At 39.1% G+C, this 23665-nt stretch overlaps 1 protein-coding gene across 1 annotated transcript in view; it reads right to left on the reverse strand.

Moving 5' to 3' along the window:
* Positions 1-561: 561 nt before the first annotated feature.
* CAPN8 (calpain 8) overlaps positions 562-23665 on the reverse strand; it is a 58401-nt gene continuing 35297 nt past the window's right edge. Inside the window, exons 12-21 of the mRNA XM_042475155.1 lie at positions 21196-21407; positions 18662-18698; positions 17299-17364; positions 15823-15880; positions 14634-14698; positions 9195-9263; positions 7350-7428; positions 3010-3126; positions 1900-1958; positions 562-678 (exon numbers count right to left, since the gene is read on the reverse strand). Coding sequence (XP_042331089.1) covers positions 655-678; positions 1900-1958; positions 3010-3126; positions 7350-7428; positions 9195-9263; positions 14634-14698; positions 15823-15880; positions 17299-17364; positions 18662-18698; positions 21196-21407 — 786 coding nt within the window. The 3' untranslated portion in view covers positions 562-654. The remainder of the gene's footprint in view (positions 679-1899; positions 1959-3009; positions 3127-7349; positions 7429-9194; positions 9264-14633; positions 14699-15822; positions 15881-17298; positions 17365-18661; positions 18699-21195; positions 21408-23665) is intronic.

Raw genomic sequence — 23665 nt, forward strand, 5'->3', positions numbered from 1 at the left:
GTGAATTTCTGGAGTATTTGGGTACCACCACCCAAATACTCCAGAAATTCACAAACGAAACAAGCTAATTACAGAATGTTTCTGGGTTAGCCCACCTTACCCTGATTGTGTTTACTCTTCTCATTTATGTTTAAGATGGAAGGGAGAGGAAGAGAAGTGATGACTGATAATTTAAGCATGTAAATAAAATAGAACAAACTGGATGACCTAATATGCTGGATATAATGTTCAACAAAAGTCCAGGAACTAAATCCCAGTATAGGAATACCTGAATATCTGTCTTTACTCTGGAAACCCTCTTAATCTGAAGACTGTATCACTCATGTACTCTGTGCTTTTCCTAGCACATTGTCAGCTGTTGAATTGTGATAATATGAAAAGGACTAATAGATATATCTTTGCTTATCATTGTTTTGAAGCTTGGGCTTTGATATCAATACTGTGTAGTACCAAACAGTAGTTATGTAGGGCAACCTGATGTTTCCATATATACATGTTTATTATTCTGAATGGTCATTTTACATTATTGTGTATTACCAGATACAGAAAATGATTTCTTGTCTCATATCTCTGTGGAATAAACATTCTTCCAGAAAATTCTTTATGGAAAAATAAATTGTAAAGGAGCCTGCAAATGAATTCAAAATTGGTGCTTCAAACCAATGCACAGCACAGCCACTAGGAAAAAAAAACATGAGAGTTAGGATTAATACTTAGGGCATTAATTGAAGGCTTGACAAAACTGACTAGAAGTGCCATTATTGCAATGTTTTTTCGCTGCTGTGGCTGTAACCATCACAATCTGTTCTATAGACCAGTGTCCATAGTCTGGATTCTGGTGGACCACTTTGGACATTCAACTAATCTCCTGTCATCTGACTTGCTAAGTCTACAGTGGAAGGGGCACAGAGGATTCAGAGGCCCTGAAGCCTCCTTTTGAGAATTATTGTCACCTAGTGACTATATTAATCCATCTAATGTGCCATTTTTCTTCCTGCATAAGTTTTTCACAGGGCCAGGAACTCCAAATTCAATGCAAGTCAGGAAACTGACAAACTCCCGTTTCATCCCCTCCATCAACAGGCAAAGCTTTTGACAGCTGATTGATGGTTAAGAGAGGTGCTTTTAAAATAATTGATATTATACTTTCTCTTTCAACATGTACTAATGTTTTTATACTCAGTTGTGTTTTAATAGTATAATCTAATTATATTTTAATATTATAATTTTTAAAATGAATCTATATCTGCTCTTATATGTATACCAGTTTTATATGTATACCTGAATTCAGTCCTGGCAGAAAAGTGTGCTAGGTCAAACAATAAGAGAAACAGACATGCAGACAGGGACCTTTCACAGCACACAAATATAGCACTATGATTCCAATTTAACTGCCATGGCAACATCCAATGGAATTCTGGGGTTTATAGTTTGGTGAAGCACTAGCTGGAAAACTCTTCTTCATTCACGGGATAATGATGGGATTATTGTGATGTTGCAGAATGTCATCTGAAAATCTTTGTGCAATCGGACAACACTGACAAGAGCATACCACTATGCTCCCATCCCTTTTGCCTATCTGAAAAAGTCCACTCTCTGGGCATCAGGGTTGGGAAAAGCTACATTTTGGACCACAAGTTTTAGGATGCCTTGTGGACTTGGAACGTCTGGGAACTGTGGTCCTCAAAGGTAATTTTTAAAGTAGGGGTAGATCCAGCTTCAAATCTGTGTACCAGGTCTATTGCTACTCATTGGGTAGACCTGAAATTTAAAAATGTATTTTCAGTTGTGGTTGAAAAATTGAATTCTTTCCCAGATCCCTGTATGATTTTAAAGTAGAAGATCATAACCACTCTGTCATAATTTAACCAAAATGTAGTTTCATTTAATTATCTTTACCTCAGCCAGAGACAGCTGGACAACTCCACGCTTATCCTTGTCTAGCATCTGAAACATTTCTGAATGGAAAAAGATGAACAGATGTTATATTTAAACAGTAGCATTTGTTACATGAGAAGCACAAATAGGGGAAAGGAGTAATTCCTACAATCTGGGTTCTTTAAATGTGAAGTTAGGTTATGTCTTACACACAAGCGTCTGTTTAGAAAGAAACTTTCACGGGTGGCTATAAGTTCAACAGTTTCTTCTGCTATGCAATCTAACTGTCCCACTCCAAGGCTGTATTATCTACACAGGTGCAACCTCTTATACAATCCAGCATGTCACACATAGCCAGAAATCAAGCTCACTGCAGATATCTGCCACCAGAGAAAATACATTTGTGTGCGCAAAGCTGGTAATACTATTAGGCAGAATGAGGCTAGAGGGCACATGATAGTGTATATGCTTCATAAAAACAACCATGAGCAATCATACCAACATTCTTTTCAGACAGTTGGCAGCCAGGGCCCTTTCAGACTACACAGTTATAGCACTGTGAATCTGCTTTAACTGCCATGGCAATATCCTATGGAAAAGGAGGTTTTTAGTCAGGCAAAGCACTGAAGCTCTGTGGCAGAGAATTCCAAATACCCCCTTTTAAATGGCAAATCCCATGATTCTGTAGGAAGGAACTGTGGTAGTTACAGTGAAATCATAGTGTTGTGATTGTGTAGCATGAAAGAGCCCCTAGTCCATATGGAAGCCCATAAGCAGCTGCAATTACGCCCATTATTTCAGGTTCTCCCACTGCTATTACTGATGTTTGGCCTGTGAAAATAGAATGTGTTTTCTGTGAGGGCTTCTCTCTTCTTTGCCATATATAGGTGCAGACAGGTTTGGGATCTTGTCTTCTCCTGGGAGCAGAGATAGTTTGGCCACATAACCAATTTTACAAATTAGAGACATTTTGCAACAGCTCTCTTTCATTGAGATATAGTTCTTTGTAGTTAGGCAAAAAAAGCAAGGGAGAGGAGGCTTTTACTTGTTAGTCAAAAGCCTGGAGTGAGGTGTGGGTAGTTCTCCAGAATATTCCCCCCCCCCTCCTTCTAGCTTCTGAAAAAAACTTACTAAAGAGGGTTTCTAAGCGAATCATGCAGGCCAGGAACCCATCAAAGTCGATGGTCAGCTTGCTGCAGGCATAGCGGAGGGCTATAGTATGCTGGACTTTGTTGTTGAGAGTGAAGCCTGTGAGAAAGGAAATCTGAGAATTAGTAAAGGAATAAATGGCTATGTGGACCAGTACATCGCTGTTTTATTCCTCCTGGTCAAATATGGTTTGCAGCTACAGACACCGATAAAAGATTTCTTAATCCTGAGAGATGTAGTAATTTCTTCTGTTTCTACAGTAAATACTCCTTCCCAGTATCTGTTGTTCTCAAGTAGTCACACAGACCTAACAATCCCTCACAATGCCTTCAAAAGCAACGTATTTTATGCCATTTCACAAGAATTTCCTTGTATTCAAAAGCTAAGCACCTAATTAGAGAAACTTTAATGTTCTTCAGCCAGCCAGAATCCATTGCAGGGAGCCAACATCATACAAAATATATTTTTGTCAGGTTTAAAGATTTGTTTCAGCACTAGCTACAGACACAGTTTGCTGGCTGTAATGAAGAAACACATTCTCTGAAAGTCATCATATTCTCACATTACAGAGGTAATCGCTCTGTTGTCCAGAAAGACCAGATAACCCCCCTCCCATGCAGCAACAACAAAGAGCCTTGCAGAACTCAAAAGATTAATAGAGTTATTGTTGTACAAGCTTTTATGGACTAGTTACATCCATACAATCAAATGCATTAAAAGTTATCCCCTCTCTGTACAAAGGTATAGAGAAAAATATTGTGACCAATTCCGTTGGGGCTCACAGCATTTAAGATCTAACAGCTCTGGTGGTTCTGTGTAGAGTTGAAATGAATATAGAATAAGTGTTATAGCAATTCTCAACAGCAGGTATAAGCAATAATAAAAGCTTCTTAATTTTGCCATATTAATTTAACACATGTAGTGAGAGAGGAAACAATTGTGTCAAACCAAGCCTAAAAGAATACAACCAAACTTTCTGGTTTTTCTAAATCAGCAATTTCACACTGCTGAATCCCCTTAAAACTCTTGTATTGAACTAGAAGGCTATATTCACATGTACTGTTGACATAATAAACTAGGAAGCATTCTATGCAACTACCCTTTACTACGATTAAGAACAAGTAGAAGGAGAAAAAGAAGGAAAATATTTATCCATATATGTTTTCCCTTGATGCAAAAATTCGGATTGAAAAGAGTTGTTCCCATAGACATGGAGGTTTCTTGTTAGAATCCTACAGAGAAGAGGACTCACGCAGGGAAAATAAGCAGACAGACTATATGTTGAACAAGCCAGGCATTGTTGCTTATAGTGAATACTGCATATAACAGTCAAGGCATTTCTCTGAAATCAGTGGGACTCATTTCAAAGTAATATGTAGAGAGACAAAAAGTAAGAAGCTTTAAAAAAAGCTTTCATATCTTTTGACACAGCAGTAGTTATCAAACTGTTTTCTATATAGAGCCTTGCAGTTTTGGTTAAATTATTTTTGTATTTTTTAATCAATAAAAACTTTTTTATGATAATTGTCATAGTAAAAGAAGGGTGCCACTATAGTATAGTAGTTTGAGCATTGGACTATGGCTCTGGAGACCAGGGTTTGAATCCTAGCTTGGCCATGTAAATCCATTGGATGACTCCACCTCACAGCATGGCAATGGTAAACTCCATCTGAAGAAAACTGCCAAGGAAACCCCATGATAGTGTCGCCATAAGTCAAAACAACATGAAGGCACACAACAACAACAACAATAGAAAGGGAAGACTGATATTAAAAAATAAATAAATAAATACCATAGATTCTTCACTCAGAATATCATTAATGGATCACATGTTTCACTGTAAGAGATTTTATATTAGAACTGAGAATACCCTTTACATTTTTCATAGTGTAAAACCAACATTTGAGAGGTCCAAAAACCATTAACCCAACATGGGTTCAAAGAATGGGTGAATAGAGCTGGATGATCATAAGAACAGCTTTACTAGATCAGTCCAAAGACCTATCTAGACCACCATTCTAGTTCCACAGTGGCGAATGAACTGCCTTCGGGAAAGCCTATGATCAGGACAGGAGTGTTACTATATCCTCCTGCTCACATAACTGTACCCCTTGTTTGTAGTTGTGTGCCTGCAAGTCATTTCCAACCCTAAGGCGAACCTATCATGGAGTTTTCTTGGCAAGTTTTGTTCAGAGGGGTTTTTGACATTACTATATTCTGAGCCTGAGAGAGTGTGACTTGCCCAGGGTCACCCAGTAGGTTTACATGGCTGAGCCAGGATTTGACTCCTGATCTGCAGTGTCATAGTCTACATTAATCACATTCTCTTTCCTTTTTTCAGTGTCATTTTGTAGAATTCTCTTTTCTCCCCCGACCCAATAATAATAATCCCCAGATTGTTAACAATTTCGATGTGTGTGTGTGTGTGTGTACAAAACATCTCAATCATGATTTCAAGATCTTTGGAGAGGTGGGGTGGAGAAAGAAAGACAAGAAGGGCAGGCAAAGTAGGATGAAGAGTATGGCTAAAAGAATTTGGGACAGAAAGAGAAAGTGGATGAGAGAGAGAGAGAAAAGAATAAGAAAGGAGAGAATGACAAATGTAGCTAGAATTAATGAGAGGGAAGGAGAATGAGACAGGAGGACAAAGAAGGCCTGGAAAAGGAGGAGAAGGTGATGGCAACTAAGAAAGGTCAGAGAGGGGAAAGAGAGAGAGAGAGAGAGAGAGAGAAACAAGATGACATTTAAACAGGAGCTATGCACAGTAGAGAGGGAGAGGAGAAACAGGACTATGGGGGAGAAGGAAAGTACATTTGTTTGTTTGTTAAATTGTTTGTATAGAATCCAAGGCTATAGAATAGAACATGTGGAAGAGAGGAAGGAGAAAGACGACAAGAAAAAGAGCAACTAGGGAATGGGGAGGGGTAGATGAGCTGGAGTTACAGGAGCAAGGATAAAAATGAAACTGGGAGAGAGCCTGAAAAAGAAAAGAGAAGAATTGTAACCAAGAATTGCATGAGGGAGAAAAAAAGATGAGAAGAGCAGGAAAAGACAGAGACGTGAAATAAATAATTAAAAGAGAAAGGAATCATGTGCCTAAGCAGAGCTGTAAAAGAAAGATATCTGTACAAGGCTTTTTGCTAACAATGGTACAACCCATGCATACCTCAGACCATGAAATGAAACTATACTGCAGATTCAGCCATTTAAAGTGAAGTGAGGAAAGTAGGAACAGAATCAGGAAAACTAACAATAAAATAGGAAAATCCACAAAGCAGCAAACCTGTAGTACTACATATATTCAGTATCTAAGGTAGCACAGTATTTTCCCCTGCTACCCATTTTGTGCCACTACACCTTGGTGCAGGTCACAATTGAAGGACATTTGTAGTTTGGAGGACATGGTTTTGCCCCAACAATGACTCCAAAGCAGCCTGCAGCAGCAGACAGTAAAACCAAACGAAGCAAAAATTTTCAAGGTAATGTGCTCACCCTGAGATTCCTCCCTTTGCCCTCACCTGGAAGAAAGAGGCCAGACCTTGCAATCAGGGAAATCTAACAGTGCAGGAGGATGTTCAAGGAAATATATAACACCTGTGTTAAAATCTGTACATTGGCTACCGATTAGCTTCTGGGCGCAGTACCAGTTGTTGGTTATCACCTTTAAAGCCCTACCTGGTGTGGGCCCGAGTTACTTGCGGGAACGCCTCTCCCTATATAATCTGCCCAGCACACTCAGAACATCTTGGAAACATTTACTAGAGTTACAAACAACTAGATTAGTAGCAACTTCCCAAAAAACCTTCACAGCTGTTGCTCCAAAATTGTGGAATAGCCTTCGGGAAGAGATCTGTCTTATTACCTCCTTAGATGCCTTGAAGGGGGCAATTAAGACAGATCTCTTCCGGCAGGTGTACCCGCCCGAACTTACATAAGAGATACTGCTCCACTCCACTGACTATGATTGTTTTGTAATTTTACTCCTGTTGTATGGATGATAGAGTTGGTTTTTAACTAAAAAATTTATTATTGTCATGTTTTATTGACCGTTTATGGATGTATTTTAGGTTGTAATCCCACCTTTATCCAACTGGGAGAGGTGGGAAATATAAATAAACTTATTATTATTATTATTATTATTATTATTATTATTATTATTCCATGCAGGTGAAGAAACAACAAGACCTTGGGCAATGCCCCACCTGAATGGGCGCCCTAGAGCAACTGAAATACTTTTGCATCTAGAATGTATGGCAGATCCACAAGTTTCCTTGGCAGAGAAATCATCGTATGGGGGAGGCACTAAGCCATGGTGTACATACCTGCTTCCTTGAGGGCATTTCTCATTTCATGTGCATCAATGGTTCCGGAATAGTCAGTATCCACTTTCTTATAGATATCCTAGACCAAAGAAAAATGAGACCCTGTGGTCAGCTATTTTAGGCTAATTTTAGAAGACTTGATAGGCTAGTCAGGATATGTAACTGCTCCTCCTGTCAGGCAAAAGAGCTTGTTTTATTTGAAAGTTTTAATGTCTGGAGGTGGGGAGGAATTTCAATTAACAAATAGCAAGCTGTGTGCCCTGGGAAACAGTTCCCAAAGGGCTGGCAGCTTGCCCACCTATATAACAGGCCCTTGAGAAATAACCCCTTCCTCTGGCAAACATAGTAATATAAAACACTATTAAGATGAAATTTTAAAGGAACAACAGACACGACTCAATGCCAAATGGTTTCTTATCCAGCTCTAGCTGTGTAATTAGAAGCTATTCTGTACTGAAGCTCAGCAGGAAGTTCTGCCATGTCTATTCTTTCATACTCCCCTTCAACTGTAAAAGGAATCAAGCAAAGATACGAGCAGAGCATTCAGGGCCCAACAAGAGATTGGTAATCTGGAGGGCTAATCTATTTAATTAACCATTTTCATACATATGGCAGAAGCCAAAGCTATGGCATTTCCCTCTCTCCCAATATTCTGAATCTGAAATTGTTGTCCTCAAATACACCTTGGAAAGTTATTTTTAAGTTGAATTACTGCAATGGCATGCTGACGCCATCCATAACTCATCAGTGGTAGAGTGATACTCTAGGATTTATCCACCTAACACTGCTAAGTTTGGGATAGCTTTGGTATACCATTATAGTCGTTCATTTTAAAATTATAGTCATTCATTTCCACACTCTGCCCCCAATTATGAAAATGTGAGTCATGCACTGACAAATATAAATGGCAGGCCAAACTAGTCAAAGCAAAGAAAAATTGTGATCTTCCTCTTCACCTAATGTATAGTCTGTAGTTACATTTACCCTTAGTCTTAGAGTAACCTGCTCTGGATGACTTTTGAATTTATTTGCTGTGGCTTCACTTGATTTTACAATCTGTGGTTGTGTTTACTCTCCTGTTTTATCTAGTATCCATAGATTCTGAGTTTTCTTTTTTGAATTCATAGATAATCGGTCAGACTTGAGACTCTTACCCTTAGTATTTCTCATTTGTAAAATGAATGAAGAATTTGAATTTGTTATTTGTAAAATGAATGAAGATAGACCAAATGCTTCACAGATTAATATGCAATGTGTGTGTGTGTTCTAAATGGTGAAGATGTATAAAATGATATGTAGTGTGTCTTCACTTGATTGATCGATTGATTGATTGATTGATTGATGTCTTTGTTTTGTAATTGTGAGAACATTGCAGTTTGGAGTATGTGGGAACCTGAGAATTATCTGTTAGTCTAGTGATGTGTGAGGGCAGTCTTACCAGATCTTGGACATGTTACTTCTGGACTACAACTTCCAGAATCCTTCAAATGCTGGATAGGGAATTTTGGGGATTGTGGTCCAAAAAGTAATTTTTCCAAGCACTAACTAAGTAGAGGATTCCAGTAGTTTCAATTCCACCTCTTAATCTTGTTCCATTCAACTACCAGAATTTTGTGCATCATAATTTAGAATAATGAAAACAAGCATTAATAGGGGAGTGGCAAACAAGGTCTCTCTAGGATGAAGGTCATAATAAACAGAACACTTACACTATGTACACACCCCCACAGCTACACAGAAATTGCTTCGTGGCCTGTAGGGCCCAATGTCATCAGTTTAAGATTATTATTTTTTAAAAGAAAGTTGCATTTTGAAAATCTCATGCTTTTGGTTTCTCTTTTTTACCAGATATTTCTGAATCTTCATCCACAGTATCTTGAATTCTACAAGTCCTAAGGTACCAGTCCCATGGTTCTGGAGATTGTTAAGGTGTAATAATCCAAGTTTGGGAGAAAAATCATTTAACCAGTGTCTAGACTAAACAGAAATTAACTCATTAAAATGTGCATTGTGCTACGTTGCATGATGCATGAATCAACATACCCAAGGAAGACACACCTGCTGTTTTCAGTTTGCTTAGATAAGGGTGTGCTGAGGTTGCCTGGACTCTCCTTTGCAGAGTGATATATTAGAGTTTTCTAGAGCCACATATATCATGCTTACCCTCTGGACCGTAAGAAGGCACAGTCTGCGTTAAATCTTTATGTAAATGACAAATATTTAGAGCCTTCCTGCACACACATTTTAGGCCGCTCAAACCCCATTATTTATTTATTATATTTTTATCCCTTCCTTCCTTTAAAAAGTTCACAATAATTTGCAACTAGCTCCCACTGATTTCCCAGGCAGGCACTTATCATCGGGCCTATACTTTCCTTATTTCAATAATGCCACATCATCAAGAGCTCCTGGAACAACTACTAGTATGCCATTCCTTGCTGAACTGTACATATAATTCAGCTGTGATTGTATGCATACAGTACTCACCTGTGAGTAAAGGCCCTTTCGTACTCTGCTATTATACGGCTATATTCCATTTTAGCTGCCTTGGCAACATCCTAGAGGAGTCTGGGTTTTGCCATTCATTGTTGGGTGCCTTCACATCATTTATTACTTATGTCAACCCTAAGGCGACCCTATCATTGGTTTTCCGTGGCAGAATTTGTTCAAAGGAGGTTTGCCATTATCTTCCTCTGTGGCTTAGAGAGAGGCTGAGACAGTGTGACTCACCCAAGGTCACTAGTAGGTTTACATGGCTAAGTGGGGATTTAGGAAGAGGTATTTAGAATTCTCAACTAGAGCACTCTTGTGCCCCTCAGTCTACAAATCTCAGGATTCCACAAGATGTTGCCATAGCAGTTAAGGTGAAATCACATCATTGTAACTGTGCAGTGTTAAAGGGCCTGGAGACTCACTGAAGACATGGAACATACTCCTGAAACTGGCTAAACATGTACAGGATTGGGCTGAAAAGAAGGGTATGAACTTCTGAAATCAATTAACAATAGAAACAAATAACGACTCTCTTCAGGAGACAAAAGAGCAAAGATGAACAAAGTGGATAGTTTCATACAAAATTTTCTGATATAAGACCATAATAATTAAAAGAGTCCAAAACACATTGGAACAATGTCTAGCATATTATTGTTGATGACCTGTCAGCAGGATTCTATTTTGTTTGAGTTTGCCTATGTTCAAAGTAGGTACTTAATTTTTTGGTTAGCATAAATTCTGCTGAATACAAAGCAGAATAGGGTGTTAAGCACAACCAGTTTTGACAGCACAGAAAGCCCGAAAATAGACTGTTAGAATCAATACAGAATAGGAACAATGAGGTGACTCTACAACCATGTTACTGAGTGTGCACTACTGCTTCACTTGACAGTGAGCAAAGGAAAGCTCCATTCTTTGGGGAAATATTTTCTTGGTTCAACGTCTCTTTAATTGTGCAAACCACTTTACAGCCCTTGTAATCACCCTCACAACCCAGACATGAAGCTGATTGCCATTCTTCTCCATTCAGAAAGGAGGTATTACTGTGACTGCTCCTCTTCTCTATCCAAATAGCTGCAAACAACATACCAGAGGCATTCAGAGTGATCTAATTTCTATCCAGAGGGCTATAATGGACAGAAAATAGAGACAGCATGAAGTGTGGATAGAGAGCAAGAGTCAGAAACAGTGGAATAGCATGGACAGTAAGGTCAGGGTGATTCAGAAAAGCCCTTGCTTTGACAAGAGACAGAAAATTGTAAGGATTTATTTCTTCTCCAGCTGTGGAAGGAGGTATGAACAAAGTCATTTTGCCCTCACAGTATGCAACTGTCCCATTATTGAATCTGGTAAATGGTTTTTGTAGCATTTCAGGGATAATAGTGGGAAACAAGAGATGTACATGTGAGCCCAAAGCAATAATGCTTCCCATTTTCCTACTTTATACTCAATAGTTTTTAAGAGAGTATAAAGTAGGAAAGTGGGTAGTTTTTGTCTGTCTCTAGTTCTAAAAAGCTGAAGAGGGATTTGTAAGTGGAGAGGGTCATGCCTTGATGTACAGAAAGCATAGAGAGAAAGAGATTGACATGAGCTGATACAAATATGAGAGTGAGAGAAATGAAAGGATACAATAGTTAGACATGTGGGGCATAAGGAGTGAGAACAAAAGGATGGCAAGAGAGGAGAGGGAAGCCTGGTTTCCACTTGTATCAGAAAGAAGTGGTAAAACTAGAATCCTGAAGTGATAGAGTTGGCTGGATCATTTGAGATTGTTGCTGCATGAGGTGCATGGAAGATTACCATTTTAAAATGATCCCTCACAATGAACATCACATTTCAAAAGGAAGACAAAAGTCAGCAAGACAAAAGCAACTTCTGGATTACCTTCCCACATGCCTACAAAGCACTCCCATTCTACTGCCAAGGGAGATGATCGTAAATGCGTGGCTTTTGTCCTGCTGAAAAAATCAATTTGGCAAAAGCCACACATTTACTACCAACTCCCTCAGGAGGGAGAATGAACGTACATCTACAACTCTGTGTGGGAAGATAAGCCAGAAGCCGCTCCTGTCCCACGGCCTTGCATTTGGAAGTGCAATAAGGCCCAAAGAAAACTTGTTACAAATAAACTAAAACACACAGAGACACATCAAAAAGAGAGGTTCTAATATAATTCATTCTTGCTCTGCTTAGGTTGTTGTAGTGGTTGATAAATTTAGAGGAGTTGTGAAAAAGTACTTGCAGTCTGAAAAAGTACAGTCCATTTTACTGTTCCCTGATCTGCAGATTTCTTCCACCTCAGTCTTCTGCATGCATAGCCCTTTCACACTGCAGAATTATGACAGTATAATTCCAGTTTAATAGCCATGGCTGCATCCAATTGAATCTTGGGGTTTGTAGTTTGGTAGGCACTGGGACAGTCTATCCAAGTATTCTGAATACCTCTCCATAAATGGCAAATCCCAGGATTCCACAGGATGGAACTATGCCAGTTAAAGTGGAATTACAGAACTATAACTGGGGCGGGATACACACCGCCCAAAAGAGCGGTCTCCCGCCGCCCTAGTTTGCTGTGCGAGGGAGCCACAGCGGACAAACAGCGTGGCGTCACAAGGGCGCTGAGGCGTGCAGACGTTGGCGTTCATCATGTCAAAATGGCGGCGCCCTGTACATTTTGACACCATCATCACGTGTGAGGGGCGTCTGAAAGCACCGCCCCTCACACGTGACAATGGCAGCCCATAGGGCCCATCTAGAGAGCACCTGTGTAATGTGAAAGCACCCCAAGTTAGAAACAGAAACAGAAATTTAAGAGCTTTAAAGAGGAGGTTTCAAATGTTTAGCCTTGCATGGAATCAAACACGTGCAAAGTTTCTTTGGAAGCACATACAATCCACTCAAGTCCAGTTACAATATTCCTGCTATGCACACACTATGAAATTGCAGCTGAAACAGCAAGAATTGTCCTTCTAAATTACTGTTTCCCTCTCTACTAGTCCTGTCTGTGGCTTTCTGCCAGCCACCTAGCTACACATCTATAATAAACTCATTCCACCATGTTAAACCATTTGCAATGTTAATTACTCTCCTGTGAGAGAGGAACATGCTGTGAAGATTGGCAGATCCTCCATCTCTTATTTCTTTCATATCTCCTGAGCCATATGGGTAGGAGGGACTGGTTCTGGCGTTATGACTTATCCCCTCTCTACAGTTCTCCAGATCCCTGTCTGTACCTTCTCAGACATAAAGGGTGGAAAACACATGGTCTAATCTGACTAGGACTACGTTCAGTTTATATATAACAACTTGGGTTGCTGCTGCTACATCCAGGTAGGACTCAGGTGGTGACACACAGTGATGTAGGAGATTATTGCATGAAGCTTTTAAACCACAATTAGACCCAGAAAAAAGCAGCTTTGGTGACACTTATAGCACAATGCTTCCTCTAACTCATAGCTGCTCGGTCTCCTAAGGCAGTTATACCATCCCCTTTCATTGATGGGGGAAACTTGTCAATGAACACACAATTTTGCATGTCCCCAGGAGCAAAATATCACTGCTAGGGCTGTTGTGATATTGGCAGTCACATGGTAATCCTTACCCCCTCAACATTAGGAGGAACTTCCTGACAGTAAGGGCTGTTCGACAGGGGAACACACTTCCTCAGAGTGGTAGAGTCTCCCTCCTTGGAAATGTTTAAACAGAGGCTGGATGGCCACCTGTCAGGGATGCTTTGACTGAGAGTTCCTGCATGGCAGGGGGTTGGACTGGATGGCCCTTGTGGTCTCTTCCAATTCTATGATTCTATTATTCATTTTTACAACTTAAATCACATTAGCAGAACTCCAGAATTATGTGAAAAAGTAAAAATAAATTAAAAAGGCATCCTGGGTAAGGCACAGAGCAGGGTTAAGGGGGAGTCCAGAAAAGAGTACAATGGCAGCAGCAGCCCCAGTCACATAATAGCAAAGGCATGCAATAATGGCTGCTTTGGAACCAATATGTTTTTTTTTTTCACCGCCGCAATTGCTGCAAGAATGGGACATATGTAGTAATGCTTGTAGTGTGGCATATTCAGAGTTTAAATATTCATTGTTATAGTCCTGACAGTCGCAATTCCAATTTATTTATTTATTTATTTTATATAAGGGGTTTAGATCCCGCCTTTCTCCTAAAATGGGATTCAGAGTAAAATATTAGAGGCAGCTGTGCTGAGCAGTATCAAGAAACCAGTCACCTTGAATTCTATGCTGGGAGAAAGGTGAGATATAAATTAAATTAAATTAATCGTAACAATCTTCATATCCTCTGGTAGCAAGTCCTCCATAATGCTAATGGGTCTTAATTGTCCCAAGCCTCTCCAAAACACTATTATCATAAGGATAGCTCCTAGCAATACATTGCTGATGTGGAAATCTAGCCCACTCCACTTGCAGGGATTAAACTCCAAGAGAATAGGATAGCTTGAGAGAGAGTGGGTGCTTTTATCATACCTGTTTATCATGAAGATGTTTCAACTCTGTAAGCCCAGGCTCTACTATACTACTAATAAGGAGCCTTCGTACATCCAGGCAGAACAGAAATGCAAGACAGGAAGAAATCAGCCATGCAACTAGCAATAAAGGGTTACTTGCCTTGCCATATTAGACTGTTTAGATCTACATTCCATGCTTTTTGCCTACAGCAAGTGAAGGCAAATGTGCTAGAAAAATGAGATACACAAATCTTGCTGCATCTTGTCAACAGTTCACAAGGGAAATCCAAGGGAGAAGAGTGACACTTAAAGGATACATCTAAGAGGCTGATCATCTCCCTGCAGGTGTTTATACTGAATCCATCACTTTTAATGTCTGTTCCTATACAATAAAAAAGGCAAAAATTGTTAGACAAATATTTATCTGTATCCTATGGAAGCACTAGGGAGATATCTTCATGTATTTTTAGCCTCTGCAGTTAAGGCAAAATATACTCCTTGTTCTGCCTCATTTTGATGACTGCTGGACACTTTAGAAAAGGAAGATTATAGGAACATCAACAGCAAGATGTGGCTGTTGGACAGGTACTGATTCCATGACAAGACAGCTGTGTTCATGCTTTAAAAGAACAAAAACTTTGATTCCAAAAGGTTTTATTGTAAATTTTTATTGCAAATTTTATTGTAAATTTTATGTAAATTTTTATTGTAAATGCATGTTGTTTTTCTATGCCTAATAAAGGTTGACTGACTGATTCCAAATAATTTTTAAAAGAAAATATTTTTAGTTTCTGTATTTTAATTTTAAACCTTATGTTAATAATTTAACATTAAAAGAAAATTGAAGGGAAATAAAATTTTGGAAACAACACAAAGGAAGTATTACAGATGTCATGCTATTTATGGTGAATTAACAGTGGTTAACTAACTGAATTGCAATCACTTCAAGGTTGTGAGTTCAATACCAGCCAGGGACTCAGGGTCAACTCAGCCTTGCCTCCTTCTGAGGTCACTAAAATGATACCCAGCTTCATGGGAGCGATTAGCTTATACATTGTAAACTGCTTAGGGAGTGCTTAAGTGCACTGATACGTGTTATAGAAATGTACTTGCTATTGCTATATATTGCTGTTCAACCCAAATTAATCTGACCTTTTTATTAGAGATGAAATGCTCTTTATGTTGAAAATGAAAAAAGTAATGCCAATTCACAATTAAAATTAATTCCACTGATCTTAAGTAACATTGACTGTAATCTGTATGATCTGTACCCCACAGAAATTGGACATTGTTAGAGCTGTCAGTTTTTAGTAGTTCTGTTTTTATTGGCTAAAAATTAATTTACCACTGGTTACACAGAAATCAGTTGCAATAGCCAATTTACACAAGTTCTAGCAATGGAAAAGGAAATATTCTGACATTTTCTGGTTCTCAATACACGTATTTGTAACATTTATGATTGTCCTGACCTTCTTCCACAGTGATGAAGCACTGATTGCAACTTACGCTTTGTTATAACTCTGTTCAAAATAGTCTGAAGTTCATTTGCAGTCATTTCACAATCCTGCACAGAACAGGAAAACAGATATTAAACAACCATCCAAAGTAAAAAAGGGGGAGCATGGACACAGCCACCAAAGCTAAACATGGGCTTAGCAATTTGATACCTTCCAGATGTTCCCCAAATACCTGACCACTGGCCATGCTGGAAGAGAGCTGCAGTTCAAAACCATTCAGAGTGCGCTAGGTTGCCTGTTCCTACTCCAAACCAAGCTCCTACTCTAAATCCATTTGAAACAAATCCCCAGGATTCACTCTGTTCCAAACAGACCCAAACTTGCTTTATTATTTATTTCCCAAACTAAGCTTTCCTAATTAATGTCACATTTTTATTTTTAATTGTCATGGTCTTCAGTTTTCTGGGAAGGGACCTGAGAGAGCAGCCAAGGATAAAGCCTATGGATTGCTGGGTCCTACAAGAGCCAGTGTGGTATAGTGTTTGAGTGTTGGACTACAACTCTGAAAACCAGGGTTCGATTTCCTGGTTGGTCATCGAAACCCACTGGGTGACCTTGGGCGAGTCACTAATGTTCAAACACAGAAAACACCATGATAGGTTCACCTTAGGTTCGTTCTAGAGTAACTGCAGTATTACAGCATATCTTCTGTTTCTCCAAAGCTCTTGGTACATATAATGTAGTGAACCCCAGGCTCTGGACTACTGGATATTAGAGTTGTTGCAGCTTATCACATAATGCCAGCAGTAAAAACCACCCCTGCTACTAAAAGTGATTCTTAGGCTCCATGTGTTCCCAATTTCAAGAGAGGCTTCAGGAGCCATTAAAAAAAAAACACCTGGAGGGCTACACTGTGACCACCCCTAGATTATAGGAAAGTGGCTGAGAGGAAATAGGTGTCTATTGGCAATGAGAAAGGAGAATGAGTGGGAATGGATATGAGGGTATCCTGCTATAAAGCTATGGGTCTGTGTGAGTGAAAGTTTTGTATTAATCATTTCAAGACTTTAGGATGATCAGTTTAGAAATCTAAATTGGGTCTATATGCATACATACTCCCTTGAACACAGAACTCACTACAGCTCCTGTTTAAACAGACCTTATAAATGAAGTCCTATAAACATACAGTAAATGAAAAAAAAAATAACATGAAAAAAATGAAAATGAAAAATAAAAAAGAACTATCCAAAAGGAAATAAAATTAAATGTAAAAAGCTAAAAACATAAATAAAGAAATATAAAATACAAATACAAATAAGTCAACAATTTAGTGACTTTATAGAAATGGAAAACATCTATTACCATTCAGTTTCTCAAGCTGAACTAGTGGTATGTTGGTATTAGTAAAAGGAAATGCAGCAATAGAGATTAGTGTTATCTAAACAATATTTCTCTGTTTTTGAATCTTTATCCATACTGAATCTTTATTTATACATTTTGTTCATACCCAGAATTATCCTCTTACCTCCCCAGAAAGCTTTTCAAACAGATTCTTGAACTCATCGTCTATGTCCTTGCCTTCAACGTGAGGCTAAAAAGAAAAAGAGGTATCATGAATATTATTTAAAAATTACCTGTAAGTAGAGGAATGCAAGAGAGGGATGTGGTGGCTTAATGGTTAAGACACCAGTTCTGATGACTGGAAGATGAGAAGGTTGGCAATTCGAGGCTCCAGTGCTGCATGACGGAGTTAGCTGCCATCACCAGTCCCAGCTTCTGCCAACTTAGCAGTTCAAAAGCATGCAAATGCAAGTAGATAAATAGGTACCACTTTGGTGGGAAGGTAACTGCGTTCTGTGCAGTTATGCTGGCCACATGACCACAAGGGTCATCTTTGGCCAATGCTGGCTCCCTTGCTGATGAGTACTTCCCCTACAGTTGGTTACAACTAGACATTCATTCAAGGTAAAAATATTACCTTTACCATTTACAGAAATAGAAGGTGCCCAAACAGCTGTGAAGGATCCCAAATAAGGCTTTTCTGAATAGTCTATAAAAGATACTGAACCCTATCACATCTACTGAAGACTGCTGGCTATAAATCACATAAATATGCTATGATGAAGAAGTAGTACCAAGGTCAGATACTACACAGATTGCCTTTTCTAAATAAGGTACTTTTCATTTGCAACAGCATATCTTCTGTTGGAATCCAAGGCTGCAAGAAGCAGAGTTTCATTTCCCCCAAAACAGGTAAAGAAAAGAAGTCAGTGGAGAAACCTTTATCAATGCAAACACATCACTATTTCCCTTAGTATGCATGCAACAGACCTAATCTATAACCAGTAGTCCTCAGTTCTACTAGGAACAGGAACATGGATCCTTTTTTTCAGGCAAGTTAGGAGTCAGAGGAGTATATAGCCAAGACTTTGGCCTGTTACAGACTGCCAAAATAAAGCTGCTTCAGGTCTGGTTGGAGGTATGCTATTTAAATGATGCATGCATCCTAAGAATCCGGAAGCTGCACCAAAGCTGCACTCCAGTGCTTAGGAATGGAGTGTGGCTTTGGTGCAACCTCCGGACTCTTAGGACCCATGCATCATTTAAATAGCATACCTCCAAAGAGACCCGAAGCAGCTTTATTTTGGCAGTCTGTAAGGCCTTTGTTCTTGGAGAAGTTACAATGTTTCTAGTCCTTCCTTAAATTTGGGTGGAGGGAGAAGAAGAAAATGGGAAATTTTGAAGACAACGTCACCTGGATGCCTCTCTTCTCTGTCCCAGGAAAATTTCCAAAATGAATAGAACAGTTGCATGATCAAAGCCTTACAAGAAAGAAACCCTTGGCTCAACAGCCCCAATGAAACCTGTTAATTTTAAAATATATTTACCTCATATGGATTTGCAGCTACAGTGTCTCCAATTTCCCTGCAAACGGGAAAAAAGAGAAAATAATGACTATGCACCCTGGCTGTTATGCTCTCCGAGGATTCAAAGCAGCTTAGAACACCATAAAAGACATTGCACTTATACAAAAATATAAATTTTATATTTAAGTATAATATAAAGCAAGAACAATCTAATAGAATAATTAGGAAAATCAATTTAGAATAAGAAAAGAACTCCACAAGAAATAATCTCTGTCTAAAGTAACAAGAGATCCTAATGAATCCCCACTCTGAAGATGTTCCAGAAATGTGATAATCTGCCTCCTGACCAGAGTACCTTTGGGAGAGTACAATTCCCAGAATACCCTGGCTAGCTATGGCTATGCTACCTTGAGGATTCTGGGACCTGAAGTTCAAAAAATTACTTGGCCAAGTAACATTTCCAAGTTCTGTTGCTGAGCAAAGATGGAAGAACTGAGGGGGTTTTTAGTTCGATATTTATGTCTGACAGGATTGCAGTGAATGGGAGCAAACGAGGAATACTTGTGGGAGAAAACCACACCCAAGAACATTTATCCACATTGTCTTAATCTCTGAAGCTCTTAATGGCTAGGGATTAGACTAATTGAAAGATCACTTTCTCACATACATACTTACCCAAATCTTAACATCTTCTTCAGATGTTCTGCTCCATGTGTCCCTGCCCAGTCATTGAGGCAGCCACCTATTATGCAGAGGGCCTTCTCAGTGGTTTTGGAATAGTCTCCCCTAAAACAATCCCTTTTTATTTCCTTAGAGATTGTTTGGATGCTGGATGAATATGATTTTATTTCCTCAAGTATTCAAACACTCTGTTTCAAAATCTGAATTGTGGTATCAGTTCTTGTATACTGTGCATTTTATTTCTACTGTGTCTGTATAACTCTGTGTGTGTGTTAACCAGTCTTTTCCTTTTATAAACGTTTATGCAGCAACTGGGTTTATGATATAATAATAATAATAATAATTAATAATTTGTTTTATTTATATACCGCTATTCCAAAGATCATAGCGGTGAACAGCAAGTAAGCTAATTAGCAAGTAAGCTAATTTGCCCCCAACAGTCTGGGTACTCATTTTAGCGACCTCGGAAGGATGCAAGCCTGAGTCGAGCTTGGGCCCTTTTGCTGGTCTTGAACTCGCAACCTTGTGGTTTTGAGTGAATGGCTGCAGTACAGGCATTTAACCACTGCGCCACCAGGGCTCCTTTAGTATTGTGTTTTATTTGTATTATCTTTATGAGCCAGCCATGACAACCATATTATTATTTATTGGATATAGAATATATTTTTTAAACATTGCAAATTAAAAAAATGAATACTGTGGTTGAAATATAAATTATCTTTTCTTGTTTCTTATCAATTCCACACTGAATTTGGTTCTGTCGTTGTTGTTGTGTGCCTTCAAGTAATTTCCAACTTATGATAACCCTAAGACAAGCTTATCATAGGATTTTCTCAGCAAAATTTGCTCAGAGGGAGTTTGCCTTTGGCTTCCTCTGAGGCTGAGAGAATGTGATTTGCCTAAGGTCATCCAGTGGGTTTTCATGGCTAACTAGGGATTTGAACCCAATGCCCAATGCTGATCATAGCCCAATGCTAACATCATTAAACCATCTTGGCTTTTGAATTAACCTTTAACCTGCACCTAAAATAGAACTCTTTCCAAGTAATTATATCTTTGGCTGGAAGAGGAGAATAAGATAAACAAATGGTGGAAGTAAAAGAATGAGAAACAGACTGGAGGAGGAAAATTGTTTGGGGGGGATGTATTAAAGGTAATTTTCAGTCCTATTTTCCTGTGTATATGCATACATTTCATGTATAAAATAGGGGATTAACTTTTCAAAATCCCAGGTCAGACCCAGTTATTTTCTTATACACCTTTCAGCATATAACCTCTGTCACTATGAAAACTTGTATACTGAAACACATAGCCATGTTTTTTTTTTAATTTAATAGTAGAGCCAGTGTGATGTAGTGGTTTGAACACTGGATTACAATTCTGGAGACTAGGGTTCAAATCACTGCTTGGCCATGGAAACACTCTGGTGGCCTTGGGCAAGTTACACTGACTCAGTTTCAGAGGAAGGCAAAGGCAAATCCCCTCTGAACAAATCTTGCTAAGTAAACTGCATGATAGGTTCCCCTTAGGGTTGCCATAAGTTGGAAATAACTTAAAGGCACCACAGCAACAAATGCAACTTTGGTCCTTCACCTGTTGTGGGATTACAGACCCCATCATTCTTGCCCATGGTAGCTGGATCTGATGGGAGTTGTGTTTGGATATAATGTGAGATGGATGGAGGCAAAAGTGGAAAACCAATCACATCTGGGGTTGGGGGTACATATAGCTTGCCCACCCCTGCTTTAATCAATTACCAAAAGCAGAAACACCATGAGAAGAAACCCAACTAGACAACTGAATAAGATATCACTTCTGTATGTTGGAGCATGTTGGAAAACACCTTTTGACAATTCCTGGTAGAAGATACATACTGAGCTTTAGCTTGTTTTTCAGAGAAGACTCTGAGGCAGAACTCTCCATCTTTGAATGGTTCAAAGGTGGATGGCACAATCAGGTATTCCCCCTGAGGCAGCTGGAATCGATTTGAGACTCCCCGCAAGTTGACATAAGTATCAGAGCGAGCTACAGGTCTGTTTGTTGAGAAGAAATCTCTGCTGAGATGAACATCAGTATGATTTTCCAACTAGTGAAAACAGCAAGCATGACAAAAGTTAATTTCAAACAACCACCATGTTACAAGGTATAACAAACCTAGTCTGGTGACTCCAATAGGTTGTCCTTTCATGTCCAACCAACACTGGAGAATAGAACAATCCCTGTATTCACAGTGATACATTCCTAGACTTATCATGGAAACACAAAACTCTAGATAATAGTGAGCCCTATTGAAATGAGAGACTTCCAGCAGAACTTAACCATAGAGGACCCAGAGATTCCTAGAGAGAACACTTCTATAGGCATTGTTAGGTCCTTCAGTGTGGCTCTATGGTCAACTTCTACCAGGGGCATACCACAGAATCATGCTGGAGGATATACATATGAGTAGAGAGTACATATTGTTTTGCACCGGTACTGCAGATACGGGGGTCATACTGTACAAGATATCCCCTTAAATTTGCCCTGTTCAGTTTCTGTGCTAGACACCAAGGATTGATCACTAAACAGAGATCCAAGGTGTTAGACCTAAATTAGAAAAAGGGCTGAACCCTTTAGACATCTCATTTAAAGTCTGAAATATGTTGGAGATAGTATTCAGTACCTGGGCAGCTCCTTGACATTCTGAAATAATACACAGGATGAGTTACCCACACCACTGACACAGAAGCCACTGGTGGCCTTTGCATTTGTCATCTAACCATAAGAATAAGCTCATATCTCTAAGATGTTTTACACATGCTATGGCCATCACCCTGCTTGTCTATGCAATGAACCAGTGAGGTTATACTTCTCTCTGTGAATTAATTCATATATATATATACAGTACATTCTTCACTTACGTTTCTTTAATGTTTAAGCAACATTCTTCAACCACTTTGATCCTATGTATTTGTGGACAACATGGGAACAAAGATAGCCAACATCACCTCATTCTCCTGAAATCAAATAAGTCATTGGTACAGCAAGAGTGGCTATCCAATCACGTTCAGCTGTAACTCCCATCAGCCTTCACCATTGGTAATGCTGGTGCAGGCTGATGGGAGTTGCACTGATATTTGGGAGGGCCACACACTCCAAAGCCTAAAGTGTTTCAAATCACATGCTCTGCTGTTTTTGTCTGGCCAGTTTCTGATTATGTTGCAGTATGTATTTCATCAGTATTTTCTTTTCCTATCATTTCAGTCATTTTAATCCTAAACGTTTATTGAAAATGTGGCCTACTTTACATAGGAATATCTTCTATCTGTGTAAGTGTCAAAAGAGCGGTTTTTCTATTTAAAAAATTGATTCATTTATATTCCTCCTACCAAACATAATTCATAATCTAGTAACAGATTTTGCTGCACTTTAATATCTTTTCCATACTTTCTAAAACTGCATATGTTGTAAGACAAATGTAGCAGTTGCAAGTTGAACAAAGGAATAAAACAAAACAATCACAGTTTAAATATCATCTTTACTGCATTCACCTTTTGAAATATGACTCAGTAAAGGGATTTTACAAGCCAGGTGGAGTTTGTTTGAAATTGGGTGTGCTGCGTTACCTACTGATAGTATAATCATATGGGCATATGGCAAACACACTGAATACATTAGGAACTAGAATTAGATGCATCTGCATGCTAGTTTGGCACACTATACTTTTTGGGCCATAATTCTAGTTCAGAATATTTTCAATGACACTCTGGCATGATGCTAAAGCTAATGTTGTAGACTGTAAGAGGTTAATTTATTCAGAGAAAGAAGCTGATTTTTTTTTTATTCAAGAAGCAAATCAATCACTTTTCCTTCCTCTTCTACTCAGTCTGCCACTCCATGTTCCCTGAACCCATTCTCAATAACATTCCTCCTATTAATAGGTCAATATGAACAAAAGGAAGAGCCGAGGCTAGCCCTATTATTAATCAAAGTAAGGTGGCCCCCAAGGAATGCACTGGCAGGTTGGCAGTGCTGCATGATGGGGTGAGCTCCCATTACTAGTCCCAGCTTCTTCCAGCCTAGCAGTTCGAAAGCATGCAAATGCAAGTAGATAGGTAGGTACCACTTCTCAGTGGGAAAGTAATAACATTCAGTGCAGTCATGCTGGCCACATGTCCACCAGAGTAGTCCTCGGACAACGCTGGCTCTTTGGCTTAGATGAATCAGAGATGAGCACCACCCCTACAGTCGGTTACGACTAGACATTCATGGCAAGGGACTACCTTTACCTTTAAGGTAGCCCCCACATACATTGGATGCTGGGAGGCAAGGAAAGTAGCAGCCCAAGTGCTGAAGGACAGAGCA

Source organism: Sceloporus undulatus, chromosome 1 (assembly GCF_019175285.1).
Source record: "Sceloporus undulatus isolate JIND9_A2432 ecotype Alabama chromosome 1, SceUnd_v1.1, whole genome shotgun sequence".
Taxonomy (NCBI): Eukaryota; Metazoa; Chordata; class Lepidosauria; order Squamata; family Phrynosomatidae; genus Sceloporus; species Sceloporus undulatus.